At 38.3% G+C, this 23,013-nt stretch overlaps 1 protein-coding gene across 9 annotated transcripts in view; it reads left to right on the forward strand.

Annotated features, from left to right (window-relative positions):
- Nucleotides 1–23,013, forward strand: part of LOC127449133 (neural cell adhesion molecule L1-like protein) — a 143,375-nt gene that overhangs the window by 90,027 nt on the left and 30,335 nt on the right. For 7 of the 9 annotated variants that reach the window (XM_051712333.1, XM_051712331.1, XM_051712337.1 and 4 more), the window contains 13 exons: nucleotides 4,189–4,359; nucleotides 6,610–6,654; nucleotides 7,022–7,133; nucleotides 7,542–7,723; nucleotides 8,342–8,473; nucleotides 12,554–12,697; nucleotides 16,250–16,361; nucleotides 18,176–18,342; nucleotides 18,736–18,895; nucleotides 18,986–19,110; nucleotides 19,844–19,945; nucleotides 21,266–21,463; nucleotides 21,668–21,738. In XM_051712333.1, the coding sequence (XP_051568293.1) occupies nucleotides 4,189–4,359; nucleotides 6,610–6,654; nucleotides 7,022–7,133; nucleotides 7,542–7,723; nucleotides 8,342–8,473; nucleotides 12,554–12,697; nucleotides 16,250–16,361; nucleotides 18,176–18,342; nucleotides 18,736–18,895; nucleotides 18,986–19,110; nucleotides 19,844–19,945; nucleotides 21,266–21,463; nucleotides 21,668–21,738 (1,721 nt within the window). The remainder of the gene's footprint in view (nucleotides 1–4,188; nucleotides 4,360–6,609; nucleotides 6,655–7,021; nucleotides 7,134–7,541; nucleotides 7,724–8,341; nucleotides 8,474–12,553; nucleotides 12,698–16,249; nucleotides 16,362–18,175; nucleotides 18,343–18,735; nucleotides 18,896–18,985; nucleotides 19,111–19,843; nucleotides 19,946–21,265; nucleotides 21,464–21,667; nucleotides 21,739–23,013) is intronic. The other 2 variants (XM_051712335.1, XM_051712336.1) reach the window with 1 other exon arrangement.

Consider the following 23,013-nt stretch of genomic DNA (forward strand, 5'->3'; position numbering starts at 1 on the left):
CAACGTTGCGGTCATGGCTTGCATTCGTAAGAAAGCAAGCCACTCCATTGGGTCTCCTCCTCCCCCCTCCTCGGCCAATCTTATGGTGGGTGGCAGGAGCCAGGTAAGTGCTTCGATGTCCCTGGACTCAGCACGGCCACGGGGCTCGAATCCCCTGGACGTGGCACCTTGAGCTCCACCCCGCCGTGAGGCCCCACCCGCCGGTACGTCCGACGTGATCATTCCCTTGGTCCCCTTTACCTGGAGTTTGGGCGCGTGGCTCGTGCTTTCCAACCCGTCGTGATGGCTGACCCGGACCGTCCGACTCGGCTACGTGATTCAGTTCACCAGGCGCCCACCCAGGTTCAGCGGCGTCCGCTTCACCTCGGTGAAGGGCGAGAACGGCGCTACCTTGCATGTGGAGATCGCTACCCTTCTGCGCAAGCCCTTACTTCATTGTACCGAAGAAAGGCGGTGGGTTGCGACCAATCCTGGACCTGCGAGTACTGATCCGGGCTTTGCACAGACTCCCGTTCAAAATGCTGATGCAAAAACGTATTCTAGCGAGCGTCCGGCATCAAGATTGGTTTGTGGCAGTAGACATGAAGGATGCGTACATCCACGTCTCGGTCTTACCTCGACACAGACCCTTCCTGCGGTTTGCCTTTGAAGGCCAGGCTTACCAGTACAAGGTCCTCCCCTTCAGCCTGTCCTTGTCCCCTCGTGTCTTCACGAAGGTTGCAGAGGCAGCCCTTGCCCCGCTAAGGGAAGTGGGTGTCCACAACCTCAACTATCTCGACAACTGGCTAATCCTAGCTCACTCTCAAGAGTTGCTGTGTGCACACAGGGACCTCGTGCTCCGGCACCTCAGCCGACTGGGGCTTCGGGTCAACTGGGAAAAGAGCAAGCTCTACCCGATTCAGAGCATCTCTTTTCTCGGTTTGGTGTTGGACTCAAGTCTCAATGACAGCGCACCTCATGAACGAACGTGCACAGTTGGTGCTGAACTGTCTGAAGGCATCCAGACGGAGAACAGTGGTTCCACTGAAACTTTTTCAGAGGCTCCTGGGGCATATGGCATCCTCAGCGGCGGCCACACCGCTCGGGTTGATGCATATGAGACCGCTTCGGCACTGGCTTTAGACTCGAGTCCCGAGATGGGCATGGTGCCGCGGGACACATCGCGTGACCATCACGCCGATCTGTCGCCGCCTCTTCAGCCCGAGGACCGACCTTTCATTTCTACGGGCAGGGGTTCCCCTAGAGCAGGTCTCCAGGCGTGTCGTTGTTACAACAGATGCCTCCAAGACGGGCTGGGGCACCGTATGCAATGGGCACACAGCCTCTGGATCCTGGACTGGCCCGCAGCTGCATTGGCACATCAACTGCCTAGAGTTGTTGGCAATACTGCTCGCCCTGCGGAGGTTTCAGCCGTTGATCCGGGGCAAGCACGTGTTGGTCCGGACGGACAACACAGCGACGGTAGCGTACATCAACCACCAAGGAGGTCTATGCTCCCATAGCATGTCACAACTTGCCCGCCGTCTCCTCCTCTGGAGCCAGCAGCACCTCAAGTCGCTATGAACCACTCACATCCCAGGCGACCTCAACACCACAGTGGACGTGCTGTCACGTCAGGTTACCCTCAGGGGAGAGTGGAGACTTCACCCTCAGGTGGTCCAGCTGATTTGGAGTCGATTCAGTCTAGCACAGGTAGACCTGTTTGCTTCCCGGGAATCCTCCCACTGCCTGCTTTGGTACACCCTGACCGAGGCACCCCTCGGCATAGATACTCTGGCACACAGCTGGTCCCCTGGACTACGCAAATACGCGTTTCCCCCAGTGAGCCGGTCTGTGCAAGGTCAGGGAGGACGAGAAGTAGATCATCCTAGTAGCACCATACTGGCCCACCCAGACGTGGTTCTCAGATCTCACGCTCCTTGCGACAGCCTCCCCCTGGCGAATTCCCCTGAGGAAGGACCTTCTTTCTCAGGGATGGGGCACCATCTGGCACCCACAACCAGACCTCTTGATTCTCCACGTCTGGCCCCTGGACAGGACATGGAAGACCTAAGTGGCCTACCATCCCCGGTGGTAGACACGATCACTCAAGCTAGGGCTCCCTCTACTAGGCGCCTGTATGCCCTGAAGTGGCGTCTGTTCATTAAATGGACGTGAAGACCCCCAGAGATGCGCAGTCAGATCAGTGCTTTCCTTCCTGCAGGAGAGGCTTGAGTGGCGGCTGTCCCCCTCCACCCTGAAGGTGTATATAGCCGCTATTTCGGCTCATCATGATGCAGTAGATGGTAAGCATTTGGGGAAGCACGACTTGATCATCAGGTTCCTGAGAGGCGCTAGAAGGTTGAATCCCTCCAGACCGCTCCTCGTCCCCTCATGGGACCTCTCCGTAGTCCTTCGGGGTCTACAGGGAACTCCCTTTGAGCCCTTGGAGTCAGATGAGCTTAAGGTACTCTCTTTGAAGACTGCCCTCCTGACTGCACTCACTTCCATCAAAAGGGTAGGGGATCTGCAGGCGTTCTCTGTCAGCGAATCGTGCCTGGAGTTCGGTCCGGGTTACTCTCATGTGATCCTGAGACCCCGACCGGGCTATGCGCCCAAGGTTCCCACGACTCCTTTTAGGGATCAGGTGGTGAACCTGCAAGCGCTGCCCCAGGAGGAGGCAGACCCAGCATTGGCGTTTCTGTGTACGGTGCAAGCTTTACGCATCTATTTGGATAGCACGCAGAGCCTTAGAAGCTCTGAGCAGCTCTTTGTTTTCTTTGGTGGACAGCGGAAAGGAAGTGCTGTGTGTACCGCTTGCGCATAGCGCCTTTCCCCTCCCTTGAGGTGAAGACGTGCGCTCTTGACTCCCAGCTGTGTTCACAGACTGTGATCCCTGCATGACTTTCCTCCTTAGCCCTCTGGCAGTTGAGTTTGTGGAGAAACTCGCTGACCGGCCCAGTATGTGCGCTAATGAGCCCCTGTGCTGAGGTAGGTGCTCCACATGTGAGGTACGTGCTGGTTCCCCAAAGGCGACCCCATGTGATATTTTCCGCAAAATCGTTTCCCTGTCGGCAAACTGTGTCTTCCTTGGGCAGAGGCCCCTCTGCCCCTGGACGCCATGCTCTGTAGAAACTCCTCCCCCTTCGGGTAGGACCTACCATGGGACCTCTCCACATGACATACTTCCGACAAGACTCGGTAAGACCATGTGACGTATTCCATTCAAAATACTCCCCCCCCCACTTTTTGGATGGGATGTGGTCTCCGCGGTGTCTTCCCCTTGAAGGGACACCCCCCGACGCAGACACTTATGGCTCCCAGTCAGTTAACAAATTCCACTCTTTTTGGGGAGAAAAGAGAGGGAAAAGAGGTCGGCTGGGCTAGCCTCTCCCTATAGTTGGGCAGTCGACTTGTTCCTGATGGACCGTTCGACGCTCATAAGAGCCTTGGGGGAGGTTACGTGACGGCCTGGTGCGCTGGCTATGAGGCACACAGCAGTCTGCCCGTCACACACCGCCAGTTCACGTAACACAGTTCAGCTAGTTTTGGCATTTTGTATAGGGACCCCTAGTGTCACTACATCGACACAACAGATAGGGAATGTCCTGGTTACTTTCGTAACCTCTGTTCCCTGATGGAGGGAACGAGACGTTGTGTCCCTCGTGGCACAACACTGAACTACCCACTGAAATGGCTGGGACTTGGTCTCGGCTCCTCAGCACAAAACCTGAATGAGCGGTTGCATACCAGCTCCTTTTATGTCTGGGGGAGTGGCATGCAAATTCCACTCGCCAATTCTCATTGGCCTTTTTCCATCAGGGAACGGAGGTTACGAAAGTAACCAGGATGCTTTCTTCTGTGGAACAGTTGTCACGAAGACATCTCGGTCACCATTCACTTCCATTTTAAGGAAAAAGATGCAATGAAAGTGAATGGTGACTGAGGCTAACATTCTGGCACCTTTTGTGTTCCACACTGGAAAGAAAGTCAAAACAGTTTGGAACAATGTGAGGGTGAGTAAATAATGAAGTCATTTTCATTTTTGGGTGAACTAACCCATTTATCTGTTACATTTATCTTTATTTATTATTATTTAAACTATTCATATTTAGCCTCTTAATATTCTCATTCTTACTGAGCTAAAACTGTTTTTATCTTCTTTAAATGGTCACTGAATATATTGTCCATTTCTGTGAAACATCACAGGTCTAGAGCACATCGAGCAGGACGAGAGAGTATCAGTGGGTCTGAATGGGAATCTGTACTTCTCGAACGCCATTGAGACTGACAGTCGAAGAGACTACTGCTGCTTTGCTGCCTTCCCACGCATACGGACCATCGTCCAGAAAACGGCCATGTCCGTCATTGTCAAAAGCAGTATGTAAAAATGCTACTTTTCAAGGGTTTCATTGTAAACAGAGTGTGAACGTTTCTGTGAACATGATCATTCCATGACAGTGTCATCTTAAATGAATATTTCACCCAAAAATTTTAATTATGCCATCATTTTCTAACCCTCATGTTGTTTCAAACCCATTCGACTTTCTTCAATGAAACACAAAAGTTTTTTTTTTTTGGGGATTATATCCTTTGTGCTCTTTTCTTTATTATGACAGTGAATGGGGATTGGATCCGTCAAGCTCAAAAATGAAAAAAAAGAAAAAAAAAAAAAGCACAAAAAAAGTGGTCCATACAACTTGTACAGTATGCTATATTCCAAGTCTTCTAAAACCATACGTTTTGTTTAAGTAGCAGACCAAAGTCATTATTCACTGTTAATTCTACCCAAGAATTTGTGTGGACTACAAAAATGGTACATTGAAACACCAAACACCGTTGGTTCTCATGAATCTTGTGACCAAACGTAATTGACAACAAATCTGATGCATCACATATAATGCTGCCATTTTTAGTTTGAGAGCTATGGCAGAGGGAAATGTTTCAGTTAATAAGAACTTAAATGTCTCTTTTTTTTTTTTTCATATTAAAGTCATGTTCCAGGTTCAATACAAGTAAAGCTCAATTGACATAATTTGTTGCATAATATTGATTATTATAGAAATTTATTTTGACTAGTCCCTCCTTTTCTTTAAAAAAAGCAAAAATCTGGGTTACAGTGAGTTACAATGTAAGGGAATGGGGGCCAATTTTTTAATGGTAATATACTCACTGTTTTAAAAGTTTAGCCACTAGATGTAAACAATATGTGTTAACATGATTTTAGTGTTATAAGGGATAATGTACAGTCAGCCGCTCCGATTCGTGTCGGGGTACTGATCACCCTGTCTGGGTTTATTGTGCAATAGCAATTAACAATGAACAATAACAATGCAATAACAATTTAAAGAGAAGGAGGGACTAGTCGAAATACATTTTTGTGGTAATCAGTATTATGCTACAAATGCTGTCGATTGAGCTTAACTTGTAAGGGATAATGCACATTCAGCCGGTTGTTACGCACAATAAACCAAGTGATCAGGACCCCGACGCGAAGTGAAGGTATCTTGTATCAACCTGAAGGGGTTTATTTTGCTATAACAACCAGCTGACTGTACATTATCCCGCTTATTACATGGCTACTAAGCAAATAAATAAATACATGGACATAAAATATTTATTTGGGTTGAAATTATGTAATTTGAGAAGAAAGAAATCGCTGAACAGCTGGAATCAACCTCCCATTTGCGTTGGAGTTCTGAATCCTCATTATTAAGCCTTTTGCAAGAATACTTGCCAGGTAAATAAATAAATGCACGTGAAACACTGGTTTGAGTTGAAATTATTTTATTAGCTTACTTGTAGAGATTGCACAGTGATCCGAGAAGCAGGAGAGATGGCTCGCAGAACCCGGATGAGCGGTCTGATAATATATATATAAAGTGTAAAGTTATAGCCAATTTTACATCTTCAACAACATCTTTTAGTCAACAAAACCTACATTTCTAAATGATAAAATAAAGACAATTTAAACAACTTTACAGCGAAAATAATACATTGTACATGAATTTTTACAGAAGAATTAATGTAAGTGCTTTTATAAAATTATAAGCTTCACATTTTTGCTTTTAAACCCTCCAAAAATTTGCCCCCACTTCCTTTGTAAGTGCCACACTGTCCTCGATTTTTTTTAAAGAAGGGACAAGTTGAAATTATTTTTTGTGGTAATCAACATTATGCCACAAATTCTGTAGATTGAGCTTAACTTGTACTGAACCCAGAATATTCCTTTAAGCGGTTGTATGGCCTAAGAAAACTTGGAATATTGCGCACAAGTTGTATGAACCACCATTAAGGTGTCATTTTGGAGCTTGACAGCCCCAGACTCCATTCATTACTTTAATTTTATGGAAAATAACATCCAGTATACTCTTTAAAAAGTCACCTTTTGTGTAAATGATGACAGAATCTTCCTTTTTGGGTGAACTTTTCTTTAAACAGATATCAAACAAACTGTTTCTGCACATCTAAAACATCTCTCAAGTGTTTCATGTAGTCAATCTCCAATCACTTGCTTGCTTGCCAAGCACTGCCTCTATTGACTTGCCATTGAATGGCATTTCCATATCTATTGTTTGGTTATTTTTGCATTGCCACACATTTTTATTTGTCTCCATCTCTTCATCCAAGACAAGTTAATGAAGGACTCAGGCTCTGGTAGCGGCAGAGGTTATGGTGAGTGACATTTATTAGAGATGCTTTCATGAGCGCAGAGCAGCTCTGTTTATTTTTAATTAGTGCTGATTAATTATCCCATCCCATGTCACCATCATACTTGCTTAATCTTTAGCCTAGATTTGCAAATCTTAAATGTCAGAGTTTTCTTTAATCAACTGATGGGTTTAGAAGTGACAGAAGGAAAATAATTTATAGGTTCATCCATAGCTAATTTTCTATATTGGATCACATTTGTGAAAGCTTTTAAATCATGAATGAAGCATCATCTGAAGCATGCCAGATACCTTAAACATTCACATTCTTTTTGAATACTTATCATGCACTAGACATTTATCTGTTATATCATATTCTCATTGCTATAAAGCAAACTCTCTCTTGGAGAGGAAGCCCAGTCTACTGATGCCCAAAGGAATGGAGTCCCACACATATTTGGTGAAAGGAGAAGATCTGCAGTTGGAATGTATTGCAGAGGGCTTGTAAGTGTCATTGTCAATTCATTTTATTAATTCAGTTGATTTGCAATACAAATGAGTAGCATGGCATTAATGTCATATATACCACTTATAATGCTTGTGAAATATTCTACTATATACAACTGTATAATGTATAGTAGCTCCAAAAATTATTTGGATACTTAGGTGGAAGCCCACTTAAGTGTAAAGGGCATTGCATTAGATAACAGGCTATCAAACAAAGTGGCATCTGCAAACAAATGATGCTAGACTTTTCTCAGAACTAGCCTTACTAAAAAAATTTTTTTTTGCCAGTTGTTTAGCCATTGTACCTACACATTTAAGCCCAAACATAGGTAGACATAAAAACTGGCATATCGATTAATCTAACAACAGGAGTGTAAGTTCATCTTTGGTCTTTCACCCCTTCAGTCCAACACCAAAAGTGGAGTGGTTGAAAATGGGCCAAAAGCTTCCAGAAAGGATCATAGTGGAGAGTCATGGAAAGTTGCTGACAATAGAGATGGTAAATGAAGAGGATGAGGGGAAATATATGTGCAAAGCCAAAAATCCCTATGGAGAAGTGGTGCATTACTTTCATGTTACAGTAGAAGGTGAGTCACATTATTCATCAAAGCGAGCTCAAACTATAACCACAATGTGTCAGTTTTATAAATGGTTTGAATTTAATTTTGAGCATAGGCCTTATGCTTATATTTAAAGTGCTACAAGTCACTCTTTATGGTAAAACAGCTCCATCTTCTGTCCAGTGACAACAAATGCTTGCAGTACTATAAGGACCACTATAAGTGGAATCAAATATTAAGACATATTTCTTTTCTTTTCTTTTCTTTTTTTTTTTTTTTTTTTTGTGGATACATTATATCCTCTAACGACACAATGAGCATTCTCTGTTTATTGCTGTCAAAAAAAAAAAAAAAAAAAAAAATTACCCTAACAAATTATTGTTCATAATTAAAAATTAAGTAGTTGTGATCACTATCTTTTTTATTTTGTGTTTACCTGTATATTTTCAATAATACTGTATATACTGTACATTGTTTTTCCTACATATAAAATAAAAATTGTGTATATTTTTAAATACATATCACTAATTGTGTCTAGTTATTTTTTATAAGTTTGAAAAAAAAAGAAAAGAAAATATGACACATACACTAATGTCCACACGCTCAAATTCATTTTAGTATGACCTGATTATCTTCCATGTCTAGAACCTCCTGAGTGGGAGATAGAACCTCAGAGTCAGTTGGGTACGATTGGAGCTGATGTTGTGATCAAGTGTGTCGTGACGGGAAATCCTCAACCTAGTGTGACATGGAGAGTCAATGGCCGACCACTGAATGGTATACACTCTCATTCATTATGCCATATTACTGAAAAACCATTCATTAATATCCATTAATAATATGAAATTCTGGTTCAAATGATTTTGCATGATGACTTCAGTTAAAATCCCTTTCAAAAAGTCCCTCACAAAAATGTAATAATGCCAAACAGATCTAAAGTTTATGTACATTAAAGTTAACATCCAATAGAAATTGAACCCATTTAATTTCTTAACCATTTCACATATATGATCAAACCGGTGGAATATGCATGTACAGTGTGTTGCTTTATCATACTGCAAAATTCAATTCTTCGTTCAAACTGCCACTATAAGTAGTTGCAATTTCAAAGTATGAAACAGCTGCTGAAACAGTCTTTTTTCAATCACACAATATCTTTAGGTTTATGTTACAACCCCAGTTCCATAAAATTTGGGACAGTATGGAAAATGTTAATTAAAAACAAAAAGGAGTGATTTGTAAATTATATTCACCCTTTGCTATATTGAAAGCACTACAACTAAACATTATGGAATTCATTATGGTTTTACCTTGTGAATTCCATTTTTTGTTTTTAAATGTACAGTAATTTCAAACCAGATGATTGCAACACACTCCAAAAAAGTTGGGACAGTCGAGTGTTTACCACTGTGAAACATCACCATTTCTTATTAAGCATTTAGGCTTTGAAGACACAAGTTTGTTATTTTAAAAAGTGGAATTTTCCCCCATTCATCCATTATGCAGGTCTTCAGCTGCACAATTGTACGGGGTCCTCATACTGTATTGTGCGCTTCATAATGCACCACGTATTCTCAATTGGAGATGGTCAGGACTGTAGGCAGGCCAATCTAGCACCCACACTCTCTGCTTATTTGGCTAGTATGTGGTTTGAAGTTGTCCTGCTGAAATTCCGGGATGTCCCTGGAAAAGATGGTGCTGGTTGGCAGTATATGCTGCTCCAATATTTGTACATATCTCTCTGCATTAATGGTGCCCTCACAGATGTGCAATTTACTCATGCCATGGGCACTGACACACCCCTGGCCCATACAGACACTGGCTTTTGGACCTGATGCTAATAACAGCTTGGATGGTCCTTTTCCTCTTTGGCCTGGAGAACACGACGGCTGTGTTTTTCAAAAACTATTTTAAATGTGGACTCATCGGACCAAAAAACAAAGTTCCACTGTTCTACTTTCCATCTAAGATGAGACCGAGCCCAGAGAAGTCGGCAGCACTTCAGGACAGTGTTGATGTAGGGCTTCTGCTTTGCATAGTAAAGTCTTAACTTGCATCTGTGGATGCAGCGGCAAATGGTGTTGACTAACAAAGGTTTACTTAAGTACTCCCAAGCCCATGTTCATGATATCCATTACAGATGAATGATGTTTTTTAAGACAGTGATGTCTGAGGGATTCAGAAGTGGTTTTCGTCTTGCCCTTTACGCACAGAGATTTGACCATATTCCTTGAATCTTTTAACTATATTGTGCATTGAAGAGTGTGAAATGGCCAAAATCCTTCTAATTTGACTTTGGAGAACATTGTTCTCAGTGTGCTGGATTATTTGCTGAAGCATCGTTTGGCAAATTAACAAATCTCAAATGATCCTCTTGAAGGACTAGACTGTTTTTGGAGGCTCCTCATATACTATAACACGATTGCCTCACTTGTTTAACATCTCCTGTTTCACAATGCCTTGTTATATTAACTCGTCAAATTGTTATTAGTCTTAAATTGCCCCTGTCTCAACTTTTTTGGAGCGTATTGCAATCAACTGTTTTGAAATTACTGTACATTAAAAAAAACAAGCAGTGAAATTCACAAGGTAAAACATCGTATATTGTGCAGTTGTTGTGTTTTCAATTTAGCAAGGTGAATATAAATTACAAACCACTACTTTTTGTTTTTATTAGCATTTTTTATACTGTCCCAACTTTTTTGCAATTGGGGTTGTACAAACATTAAAATAATCACTGAAGTATAGGACAAAAGTTTATAGTTTGCTTGAGGGGGCTGTTTGGATGCAGCAATGTTTAATTTGCCTCAAAAATTGTCTAACTAATTAGTCCACTCAAAGCCTTCTCCTAGTTTCTCTGATTTTCACCAAACCTTTCAGAACCTGAAGTAATAAATACCATAAAGTTATGGAAGAAAGTCTAAAACCAATTAATTGACCAATAGATTTAAAAATGAATATATTGAATGTTTAAAAAAAATAAAAAAAAAAAGTTACTGTGACAGACACAGACATAGAGGATACTAGAGTCCAAATTAAATTAAATTTCATATGCGGTTTATTATGCAACCAAAATACCAATATTTTCTTCTTCTTTTGGCTGCTCCCATTAGCGGTCGCCACAGTGGACCATCCGTGATCCGCATATTTGACTTGGCACAGGTTTTATGAGGGATGCCCTTCCTGATGCAACCCCCAGTTGGGGGGACTAACCAAAATACCAATATAAACTAGGAAAAATAAGATTTTTGTGCAAAATGGACTTTTAACAATAAACAAACCCAAAATACATCGGGGACTCTTATTTTAAAATGTCTGTGCTCCCAGCTGCTCAAAGAAACAGATATTTGAAACAAATTTCTTACAATCATAGTCATATAACAAATATGATCAGGAATTCATAAACAATAGATCATCAGCGAACGCTTGTCGTAAATGTCCGGTACTCACTGATTGTGAATTGAAACTGTTAAATACACTGTAACACGAGCACCCCACGTTTTTGGTGTATGGGTGATATAAGTGCTGCGTCTTTCACTTCAAACTGAAATTAGTCAAGTCAAGTCAAATATATTTGTATAGCGCTTTTCACAACAGACATCGTTTCAAAGCAGCTGTACAGGAAATTGAGCTATAACAGAAATTAATGAATATAATGGCAGTATTAGTTATTTATGTTTAGAACTATTAATGGTCAATTAAATGAATAGTTCACCCAAAAATTAAAATTCTCTCATCATTTAATCACCCTCATGCCATTAAAGATATGTATGACTTTCTTTCTTCTGCTGAACACAAAGATTTTTAGAAGAATATTTAAGCTCTGTAGGTCCATACAATGTAAGTGAATGGTGACCAGAACTTTGAAGCTCCAAAAGCACATAAAGGCAACATAAAACCCATACAACTCCAGTGGTTAAATCCATACTTCAGAAGAGATAAGTGTGGGTGAGAAACAGATAAACATTTAAGTCCTAACATTTAACTATCCCTTTAAGACATTTTTAAGACTTTAAGGGGCCACATAAATTCCTGTTTTCAACATCATAGCTTTACAGGCTACTCCCACAATGCAATGTAAACAAACCTGGCTGCACACTGTACAGTAATTACACCTAATTATACTCCATCAAATCTGATGATAATCAGTCAGACATTATATTAACTAAAATATTAACAGATTACATGTTTATTAAAATATCTATTTAAGAATCAGAAGATCGGATATTTCCTTATTTAGTGAGTGACGAAACATTTAATTAAATTGAAAAATATTACATTTGATATTTAATGGGGCATGGTAATGTTAAGGCTGTTGTCTGGCTGACATCTAAGGATTTTGGCATAACTGTGGAACAATTACGGCTGCTCTCTAGGGTTTCAGGGTAAATTTTGGATGAGTTCTGGGGTGGGTGTGGCATGTGTTTGGCTGATGTATGGCTGACATCTGAGCATTCTGGGTTAGTTGTGCTTTTTTTTTTTTTTTTTTTTTAAATTGTAATAGTAATTTTTCATGCTATTAATGTCCTGAATATACATTGTGATCAGTTGAATGCCACTTTGGTACATAAAAGTACCAATTTATTTCCATAAGAGCAAAATCTATACATTATTCCAAACTTTTGGCCCCCAGTGTATATTAAATTTACAATGTGATAATGTTTGACAATGTTGGTTATGAAAATTATAATTAAGTGTTACTAGACTAGAACTAAGAATTTTCAACAATCATCTTTATATCGTGATTGTTGCTCAAATTTATAGCACTAGATGATAATGAAAGTAGTGAGGCCAAAGCCGGTGTACCCTGCCTTATTGAATTTTAACTAAACTTTTAATCCACATTTTCTATGTCAGAGGTCCCAGCATCCAACAGGAAGGTCTTGAAAGATGGCACCATTTTCATCCACAGCGCAAACCCTGATAATAGCGCTGTTTACCAGTGTGAGGCCTCAAACAGACATGGCACCATCCTATCCAATGCCAACATCATGATTATGAGTAAGTAAACTCCACCATTTGCACTGTAATTGCACCCATTTGGAGATGTTTTACAATCATGCTCAACAAGAATCTCAGATTTTGCATTCAATAATGACAAGTAATCATCTTTTACTTGTAGAGATATGAGTACATAATGTTCCCAGCTGTATCATTTCTTGCTTTCATGTTGTTTAAAGTAAGGCAGAGAATAAATTAAAGCAATAAGCCATGTTGCTTATTGAAGGCTGTGCAATACAGTGATTTTTACCATGGTTAAGGGGTGTTGTTAGCCACAACGTAAAGCTGAGTTTTTTTAAACCCTCTTAACTGTGGGAAAATCACTAATGCACACTCTCTCATAGATTATTCCTTTAAGGAAATGGCAAAAAAAAAAAAAAATGAAATGTGTATAACAGGTTATAATTAATGTGCCTCATCGAATCAGAATTTAGAACTGGAACTGTAATATGTTTAATAAGTACGAATATTTTTCGACAGACCTATTTATTATTTTGTGCATTATTATTAATTAATTAAACGGTCTGGGGTAAGATATTTTACTTTGATAACAACATGTAAATGTCTATTTAATGTGTTTACTTCAGATTTGTAGTCCCTAAAACAATACTGGAAACAGCCCAAGTCGCCTACTAGTTCGGAAGGAATGTGGTTAAGTGATATTAAAGTTGATATTGAACTGTAATGTCTTAAAAAATCCTGGAAGTACTTCATTGCCATACCATTATAGAAAATTAATCAACACTTTAAATGACATTCATGCAGTCATAATCAATAAATGAACAATGTAGTGGTATAAAAACTTATTTCATAACACTTGAAACACTACTGACCATCAGAGGGCCGCTCTCCAATCCACTTGAAATAGGGCTCACTGACTTGTTCCTTTCAGAAGTGCCTTCTTATTGGACATTCATGATTTCATTGACTCCAAGCCAAAAGCACATAAAACCACAATGGCACTACATAATGTAGCCTGGCCACGAACAAGCACCTATTTTTTCTTTCTTTTTTTTATTTTTTATTTTTTTTGTTGCCGTGGACACAGCCATAAGCAGAGGTGTGATATTGCCAGAGGAAGGCCCTGGGGTTCGTTTATGTCCTATTGATAGCGCACAGGCTTCAGAGCTGTTCTGTCTGTTCTCATCTCCAGACACACTCTCCCTTAGGCAGCCAAGCTCTTTTATGTGAACAATTTTGCCTTTCTCCATTCATATTCAGTTGCTGTAAACAAAACATGTGCTGCTTTCATCTGAGAGATAAAAATATGGTGCTAAGAAACGAAAAAAAAAGAAAGAAAAAAATATATATATATATATATACACTACCGGTCAAAAGTTTTGAAACACTTACTCATTCTTTATTATAATTTTTTTTTTTTTTTTTTTTTCACATTTTAGAATAATAGTAAAGTCATTAAAACTATGGATTAACATAAATGGAACTATGGATAGCTTCTTGATGTATCAACCTGGGATGCTTTTTAAACAGTATTGAAGGAGTTCCCATCTATGTTGGACACTTATTGGCTGCTTTTCTTTATTATTTGGACCAAGTCATCAATTTCAAAAACTGATTTATATATATATATATTGAAATAAATTAATATGGTGGCACAATTATATTTTTGTCTACAAAACAAATTTCAAACATTTAAGCATAGGCCTTCAGATCAAAAGATTTTTAAGATCATGGGAAACATTTCGGTAAAGTGTTTCAAAACTTTTGACCGGTAGTGTGTGTGTGTGTGTGTGTGTGTGTATATATATATATATATACACACACACACACACACACACACACACACACACAGTACTGTGAAAAAGTTTTAGGCACTTAAGATGTTTCTTAAAAACATTTGTCTTAAGATGGTTATTTATATCTTCAGCTTTAGTGTGTCAATAGGAAGAATACATTTTAGACTCCCAAACATTACTTTTGCAAATAGAAAAGATTAGAATAGAAGAACAGGGCACTCTGCAAGAGATTGCATTGCCCCCACAGAGCCCCCCACTGAACATCGAGTCAGTCTGTGATTACACGAAGAGACAGAAGCAATTGAGACAGCCTAAATATAGAAGAACTGTGGTGAATTCTCCAAGAAGCTTGGAACATCCTAGCTGCCAACAACCAAGAAAAACTGTATCCAGGTATACCTAGGAGAATTGGGGCTGTTTTAAAGGCAAAGGTGGCTACACCAAATATTGATTTAGCTTTTTTTTTTTATGTTTACTGGACTTTGTATGATGTTAATTGATAAATGAAAACTATTTATGGCATTATTTTTGAAGACATCCTCACTATGCAACATTTTTCACAAGTGCCTAAAACTTTTGCACAGTACTGTGTGTGTGTGTATATATATATATATATATATATGTTTTTCAGCAACTGAATATGATTGAATATGAATATGAAAAAATAAATAAATAAAATAAGATAGAACATAGAGTAAACATGGAATATCTCTCAGTAATCCTGCAGAAACCCTGCAGACTATCTTAAAGGTTCCAGTTAAAAAAAGAAGTTAAGCTTAATCAACAGCATTTGCGGCTTGATAACAATCACTACAAAAAATATTTGTACTCTTCCCTTGTTTATTAATACAAAAAAATAAATGAATAAATAAATACAATTATTGTTTACAGTAAGGCATTTACTATGGAAGTCCAAGCCATGAACATTAAAATACACATCTTTTCAAATGTATATCCACAAGATGTAAACATTATACATGTTAACATTAAGTGAAACAAAATCAGAGATTTGCCCCTGTATGGCATGTACCACATTTCAGTGTTTACCGGTGATACGCCATCATGGCAACAAATTTGTAATACAACTTTACACAGATAAGATTGGTAAGCAGTTTTTTCACACTAAAATCATGTTACTGTAACATGCATAATGTTTGCCTCTTGTGGCCATTCTTTTCAAACAGTGTGTAATTTAGAGTTTATGGACTAGCCCCATTCATATCCATTGTATGTGTCTCACTGTAACCGCGATGTTTGCTTCTTTTTCAGTAGTGGAACTTTCCACAAATACAGTACACTATGGTGTCCAATGGAGGCCCTTTTTTAAGATTTATTTGTTAGATAAATTATTACATAAAATAAAATAAATATTTTTAAAATATTTCATAAAATATATAAATATATATTTTAATTGTTAATTAAATACATTTTACTACCATAAATATATCCTATCATGAAAATGGATCTACCCCTATTACCTTTTTTTGAAAATTGTTCGATTGACTGAATTCGTCAACCTCAATAATTCAATCCTGTTACCCAAGGTTTTGTAAGAAAAAAAAAAAAAAAGAAAAAAAAACTTGAAAAAAACAAAAAAAAAACAATCAATACTTAATTTTTTGAGTAGCTTTTCCAAGGATATGGAGGGATTTATACATAAATTGATAACACCGCACGTCGTCCAAGAAAAGAGATAACGAGACTAATTCAATCTTGTATTTATTATTATTATTATTATTATTATTATTTAATTTGTATTTTTTTTATGGTATAATGCTGATAACTCTCTCCCCAGACATCCAGCCAGTGATCTTAACAGAGAACAATCTTCAATATACCACAGTGGAGGGGAAAGGTGTTTTCATGAACTGTAAGGTCTTCAGCTCGCCATCCTCCAGCATTACCTGGTTAGTACAGGCTGCTCTAATGGCAATATTTACATAGGCCAGCAGAGAGCAGCACAACTCTAGCGGTGTTATGACTGCAACAATAGAGACTCCTGTGTTGTTTCGCTCTGGTGGTCCAGTTTACTCAAGGGTGGAGCCCTCAGGCTATGTTCAGCACTGTATACTGTAATGAGGTAAACTGCTCATGTGGATCTGTAACTATGGTATTGTTAAGTTAAAGCAATAACAGTGGAAGTGCTAACTGTGGTGGCACGTAACATCAAGAAGCCAAACAGTGCATTGTAAGTTCATAAAATTTATATATATATATATATATATATATATATAAATACCTGAAGTTGATTTTCATATGCAATTTATTTGTATTCTTTAGAAGTGGTTGTGGAATAGAAAGAGCAGATTCAAGTTTTATCATGACAAAATAATGTGTAATGTTAATTAGTTATTATTTTTAATTGTCTTTTCATTTCATATCATTTGAAAACCTATTACATTGCTCTTTGAAAGCTGTGCCTTTGTGCTATCCCTGTTACATTTAAAATGTTTCCGGGTTGAATGTTACGAGGTTGAAGATCAGTGCAACCACACCACATTATTTATATTCAGTATTATCGTGATTTGTGTCAAGAACAATGTTTCTCTCTAGTTTTTTCTTATAGCAGAGTTGAACTATTAAGGTAAGCAAGGCCAACATTGGTTTAAACTGAAAAAGTGAGATTATTTCAGTTTGAACCATATCAAAATAAGATGCCACTCTCCTTAATGTGATGTCAGAACAATCAAAATATAAATTTTAAAGAAGCAAATATTGCATCAAAATGGGGTTGAACAGAAAGTGCAAAGACAAATTTTGCCTTTTCTTTTTTCAGAAAGTGTTTGAGAGGAAACCTTCCAGACAGTGAAAGCACTATATTTTAATTTTAATAAATTCAATAAATTATATATTTTTAATTCTCTATAACCTTTGTAAATGTAATTAATGTAAATCCAAATGTAAAAAAATTAAATGAAAAAAGTGTGATTTTCACGAAACCTGTCAAGGAAATGACCTGGTCATATTTAACCCCCAATTCGATACAAAAAAACTAAACAAAACAAATAAAAACATGAAAGTATATTTGACCTAAAGAAAATGAAGCTTGCATTAGGGACAATTTAGATTTTTTTGCATTGTGACATAATTTTTTAGGACACTTAAGCACATATTACCCTCAATTTTCAATACTGTAACTTGTCAGGATGGGACGTATTATTTTTGCTATTCCCACTATTTTCAATTATGATTCTCATTACCATAACACAGCATTTTGTACTATATTACAATGGGAAAAAAGATGCTGTTGCACAAGATCTTTTTTTTATTTTATTTATTATTATTATTATTATTATTATTATTATTATTATATTTTTTATGATATTATGCAAGGGGGGTTAGAAATGTGCATAACTGTCATGTAAATTATGCCACAATGTAAAAAATCTTAGTGGCCCTAAATTGTCATTTTCTTCATTTTCTATATGCAAATTAATATTTTTTGTTTGTTTGTTTAGGTTTTGGAGTAAAATAGGACCAGGATATTTTCTTGACAGGTTTCATGAGAAACACTCAAATGTTGAATTAAAACATTTTTAAATGAAACATTTTATGTTGTTAACTGATTACATTTAATTTGAGTTAAATCTATTAAATAATGTGATTACATTCAGGATCCTATATGACTTATATTAAGAGTACTTCTTGGGGACGCACAAGCTGTATGTACACAAATAGCACAGTTTCCTGAGAATGACCCAGCTGGTTTATGGTTGAACAGGAGTAAAGCTGACAGTGCTAATGCTGTGGAAGGAGAAGGATTCTCCATTCGTAAGAATGGCTCGCTGGAGATCCATAACGTGATGAAAGAAGACAGTGGGGAATACTCTTGTTTTGCTCAAAACACAGAGGGCAAAGCTGCCATTGCTGCAACCCTTGAGGTCAAAGGTAAGAGAAATGGGTGCACTAATGTGAATTCAAACAACGTTTAAAAGGATAGTTCACATAAAAATGAATATTCTGTCATTATTTACTGACCCTCATGTTCCAAACCCACAATTATTTTTTGATCCTTTTACTGCCTCTGTCTCCATTCACTTTTATTGTATAGAAAAAAGATGCAATGAAAGTGAATGGTGACTGAGGCTAACATCATGCCTAACATCTCCTTTTGTGTTCCACGGAAGTCATGCAGGTTTGGAACAACATGAGTAAATGATGCCATATTGCAGTATTGCATTGCTAATCCTTTAAGGGGTTTTTGAGATTAAATTCACTTAGTAATTAATTCATGTAGTCGTAAACATGCACCAAAATGTTGATTTATGTGTTCTCTTTCAGATCCAACCAAAATAGTAGACCCTCCACAAGATTTGCGGATTTTGGTCGGAACCACCATCCAGTTTTCATGTCAGGCAGAGTTCGATCCTTCCTTCGGTAATGATTTTGAGATCCTCTGGGATAAAGATGGCATAGCTCTTAACAGCAGTGAGAACACACGGTGAGATTAAGCAGGCTGTCATTATTTTACTGTGGTAAATGTCAGTGCAAGTAACGTCTTTCTAATCAAAGTCTTCACCTGTTCTTGTAGATATGTGCTCGATGATGGAGTACTTAAGATCATCAATGTGAGCTTTGGAGACCAGGGCTTATATGCCTGTGTGGCCAGAACACCAGTCGACCAAGACACGGCAGTTGCACAGCTTTCAGTTGTGGGTAAGTTATGGGCTTTTAGTCTTTACTGTTCAGGAATGTAGACATGGACAGGAAATTTGTGGGAGAGAGAGGGAGTGATGCAGGCTGAATGTGACTACTCATGGCACCACTGCTGGTTACAGTATGTACAGTACTCTTTAATAAAGCAGCATCATATGTATTTCAATAAAATTGTTAAAACCTATGAGCCTTTTACATGAATTTATATCAGAATTATTGTAGACTATTTTACTGTTGATTTTTAATTGAGTTTTTATTGTTCTGTTTTATTTTCAGTTTGTTCTGTCAATTTAGTTTTCCATTAGTTTTAACTTCCTTGACTGTTAATTTAGTTTTAGATTTTAAGAGATTTTTGGTTTTGGTTGTAATATTTTAGGGATATTAAAGTTAATGTTTTAACTGATATAATTTAAATAATGTATTTTTAATAATGTTAACATTCTTAATGCCATATTAATGCTATCCAGTGGCCTTTTCTTGATTGAAGGTTTTAAATTTTATAATATACTGCGTATCAAAAAGCTACAATTAATTCAAGGTCATTTATATTTTAGTTTGTATTTTAGTCATGAATATGTATTATATTTTAATTTTTTCCCCAGTTATGTTATTTTACTTTTATTTATATTTTCAGCTAATGCAAATTATGTCATTTAGTTGTAGATTTCACCAACAATATTAACAATGAGTTGGACTAATGTAAATTAAAAAACAATGTTGTTGATTTTCTCAGATGTTCCTGATCCACCCGAGAATGTGATTCTGTCTGAAATCAATGGCAGTAGTGTGAAACTGCAGTGGATATCAGGAGATGATCATAACAGCTCAATTACTGGTAACATGGTCTTCCCACACCCCACTGACCATATAATAGTAATTATGATACCCTGAACTAAACAGAACACGGAAGGTTTGTAGAAGTAAACCAAACATTTCAAGTGATATACACTAATTTTGTTATGTATTTATTTATTTGTGGTAAAATGCTATAACAATTCTAAAACCAATCTAAATTAACTAGTTTAATTCAAGCCAAAATATTATTTAATATAACTGAATGAACCTGACTACAATAGGTTACACCTACAAAAGTAATTTTTTTAAAGTTTAGATCAAGTAGAAACAGAACCTTAAAGGGGTCATGGCATGAGGAATAAAATTTACCTTGATTTACTTTGTTCATTGTACCATAAAAACACTTTAAGTTTCAGTACTCAAAACTTCCTCCTCACTACAAAAAAGAGCATTTGTTGAAACCAAGCTGCCAAAACAACTCTGCTTCCTCCACATTGTTATGCCACACTGTGGTAGACATTTGCATCTGACCACCTCCACAACAACACATCAACGCCTACTTTACCTTATCACATCATTAGCCCGGCCATTAGCGGTAAGCAGTGAGATTGCAAGAAAAGAGCAGGTCAGCCAATCATAAAAGTGGGCGTTTACTGTCAAGTCTTAAAGGAGAAGCAGCACCAAACCGAGCGTTTCTGACAGAGGGTCAGAATGAGGGTGGAAAATGATCATGTTTTACAAATATATATCTTATTCATTGAATAAAAATACATATGGATATTGCAGTCCCTTAAATGTTGGTCTGTGTTTTGGGTTTTGCATCTGAGGCCAAAAACAGATTTTAATGCAAGTACATTAACGCAAATGCTTCTAGCTAGCCAGCTTGATTTCAAGCTATTTGAAATTAGCAATGCGATACTGCAAATATTGTTGACTTTTGTTCAATGAATTGCTTATGTTTCTCATTTGTAAGTAACTGTGGATAAAAGCGTCTGCTAAATGACTAAATGTAAATGTTGCTGTGTTCCAAAATGTGTCGGAACACAATTCACTGTCTAACGCAAGTACGTGTTGCATTCTCAACATTGTCATAGGAAGTACTATAGTGATATTTTAGGGGATATGCTGCATAGGGGTGCTTTAGTGGTCTAAAGTCTTCTACGGTCAGTATTTCTTTTTAGGTCAACTGGTGAACAAAATGTTTGCTAGCAAGTAAAATCATTATAAACATACTCAACAAATGAGGAACATCACAAGAAATTTAGGATAAGAACTAGGAATATATATAAAAGGGTTTTTTTGTGGGCTTTGTTGCCTTGACACCAGTCCTAATAGTTTGATTCTCTAAAATTATGTGCAGAGTTTGTTATAGAGTTCGAGGAAAGCCATTATGAGCCAGGCAGCTGGAAGGAGCTGATGAGAATACCAGGTAACCATCACTCTGCAATGCTGAAGCTGCATGGACATGTGGACTACCGCTTCAGAGTCTCTGCCATCAATGAGGTCGGGAGAGGTCGAGCAAGCCAGACCACTGAAAGATACAAAACTCCACCATCAGGTCTGTAGTCTCTCCTTGCACTGTTCCCCTATGTCACTTTCCCCACAGACTTCTGTGCACTGAGGACCACCACATTGCTTACTGAACTTTAAAACATTCAAACTTGTGAGATAATTGATTTTCCCTCTCGTTTGAGCTCCAGTCTATAAATTGCATATTTCACAGACCATTTCAAAAAATCCATATTTCTGCTCTTTTCAAAAGCACCTGACAAGAACCCTGAAAATATCAAGATCGAAGGTCATTTGCCACATGAAATGGATATCAACTGGGAGGTACGACGCTAAATGTTCAATTCCAATAGTCTTCAGGAATTTTTCATGTTCAAAGCACTGGAAGGGCTGCACAGATAAAGAAGTGCTCTCAAATACCGAATTTCAATTAGTTCTCAGAGGGAGAAAGCAAACTAACAGTGTCAGTTTTTTGGTTGCAATTATCGATAAGCGTTTTCCCAGAGATGGGAGTTTTGCATAGCAAAACAGTGCTATCTCTGTTGTTATACTGTTGGAAACGTTACAAAGCCCTGCTGAAATTTATCTCTCTGGACACAGGTTCCCATCAAAAGAACCCAGAGAGAGTCTTTGATTAAAAGTATAAGGGACAGAATACATATATTTTGATTTTCATACAAAGGTGAATCTCCTTTACACCCACAAGGCTATTACTAGGCCGTCTTTTCATGGTAATTCACTTGTACTTTCTGGAATTATTAGGAGTCTCATTGTTCATGGTGGACTGTAATGAATAATTGCATTTTATTCAGTCTTTTGCTGCCAGCTCATTGTAAAAGAAAATGTAGCAGTTGTACATCAAGGCCGTATTAGTAAAAGTCAATTGTCAATTGTTTGACATCATTTCAAAGACCTGAAAACCTGTGATCTGAGAGCTACCTAGTGACCTAGTGAAGATCCCTCACTAATTGTTAAGATAACAAGAGTTAAAACAACTACATGAAGATTCCTTTAAGTCGCTGTTTCCTGTCAGTTAAAGGGGTTCATATCATGAGGAATTAATTTTTACTTTGAGGTCTATGGAATCCCAGCATTTGAAACAAGTTGCTTAAAGGAATGTTTAGGGTTCAATACAAGTGAAGTTCAACCGACAGCATTTGCGGCATAATGTTGATCACCACAAACAAATTATTTAGGCTCGTCCCAAGTTTTTTTTTTTTTTTTGATTGATTTTTTTCCCCTTTTTCTCCCCAATTTGGAATGCCCGATTCCCAATGTGCTTTTAAGTCCTCGTGGTCACGTAGTGATTCGCTTCAATCCAGGTGGCGGAGGACAAATCCCAGCTGCCTCTGCGTCTGAGACCATCAACCACGCATCTTATCACGTGGCTTGTTGAGCGCGTTGCCACAGAGACATAGCGCGTGTGGAGGCTTCACGCCATCCACCGCAGCATCCATGCTCAACTCACCACGTGCCCCACCGAGAACGAACCACATTATAGCGACCATGAGGAGGTTGCCCCATTTGACTCTACCCCCTAGCAACCAGGCCAATTTGGTTGCTTAGGAGACCTGGCTGGAGACCTCACTCAGCATGCCC

Source organism: Myxocyprinus asiaticus, chromosome 12 (assembly GCF_019703515.2).
Source record: "Myxocyprinus asiaticus isolate MX2 ecotype Aquarium Trade chromosome 12, UBuf_Myxa_2, whole genome shotgun sequence".
Taxonomy (NCBI): domain Eukaryota; kingdom Metazoa; phylum Chordata; class Actinopteri; order Cypriniformes; family Catostomidae; genus Myxocyprinus; species Myxocyprinus asiaticus.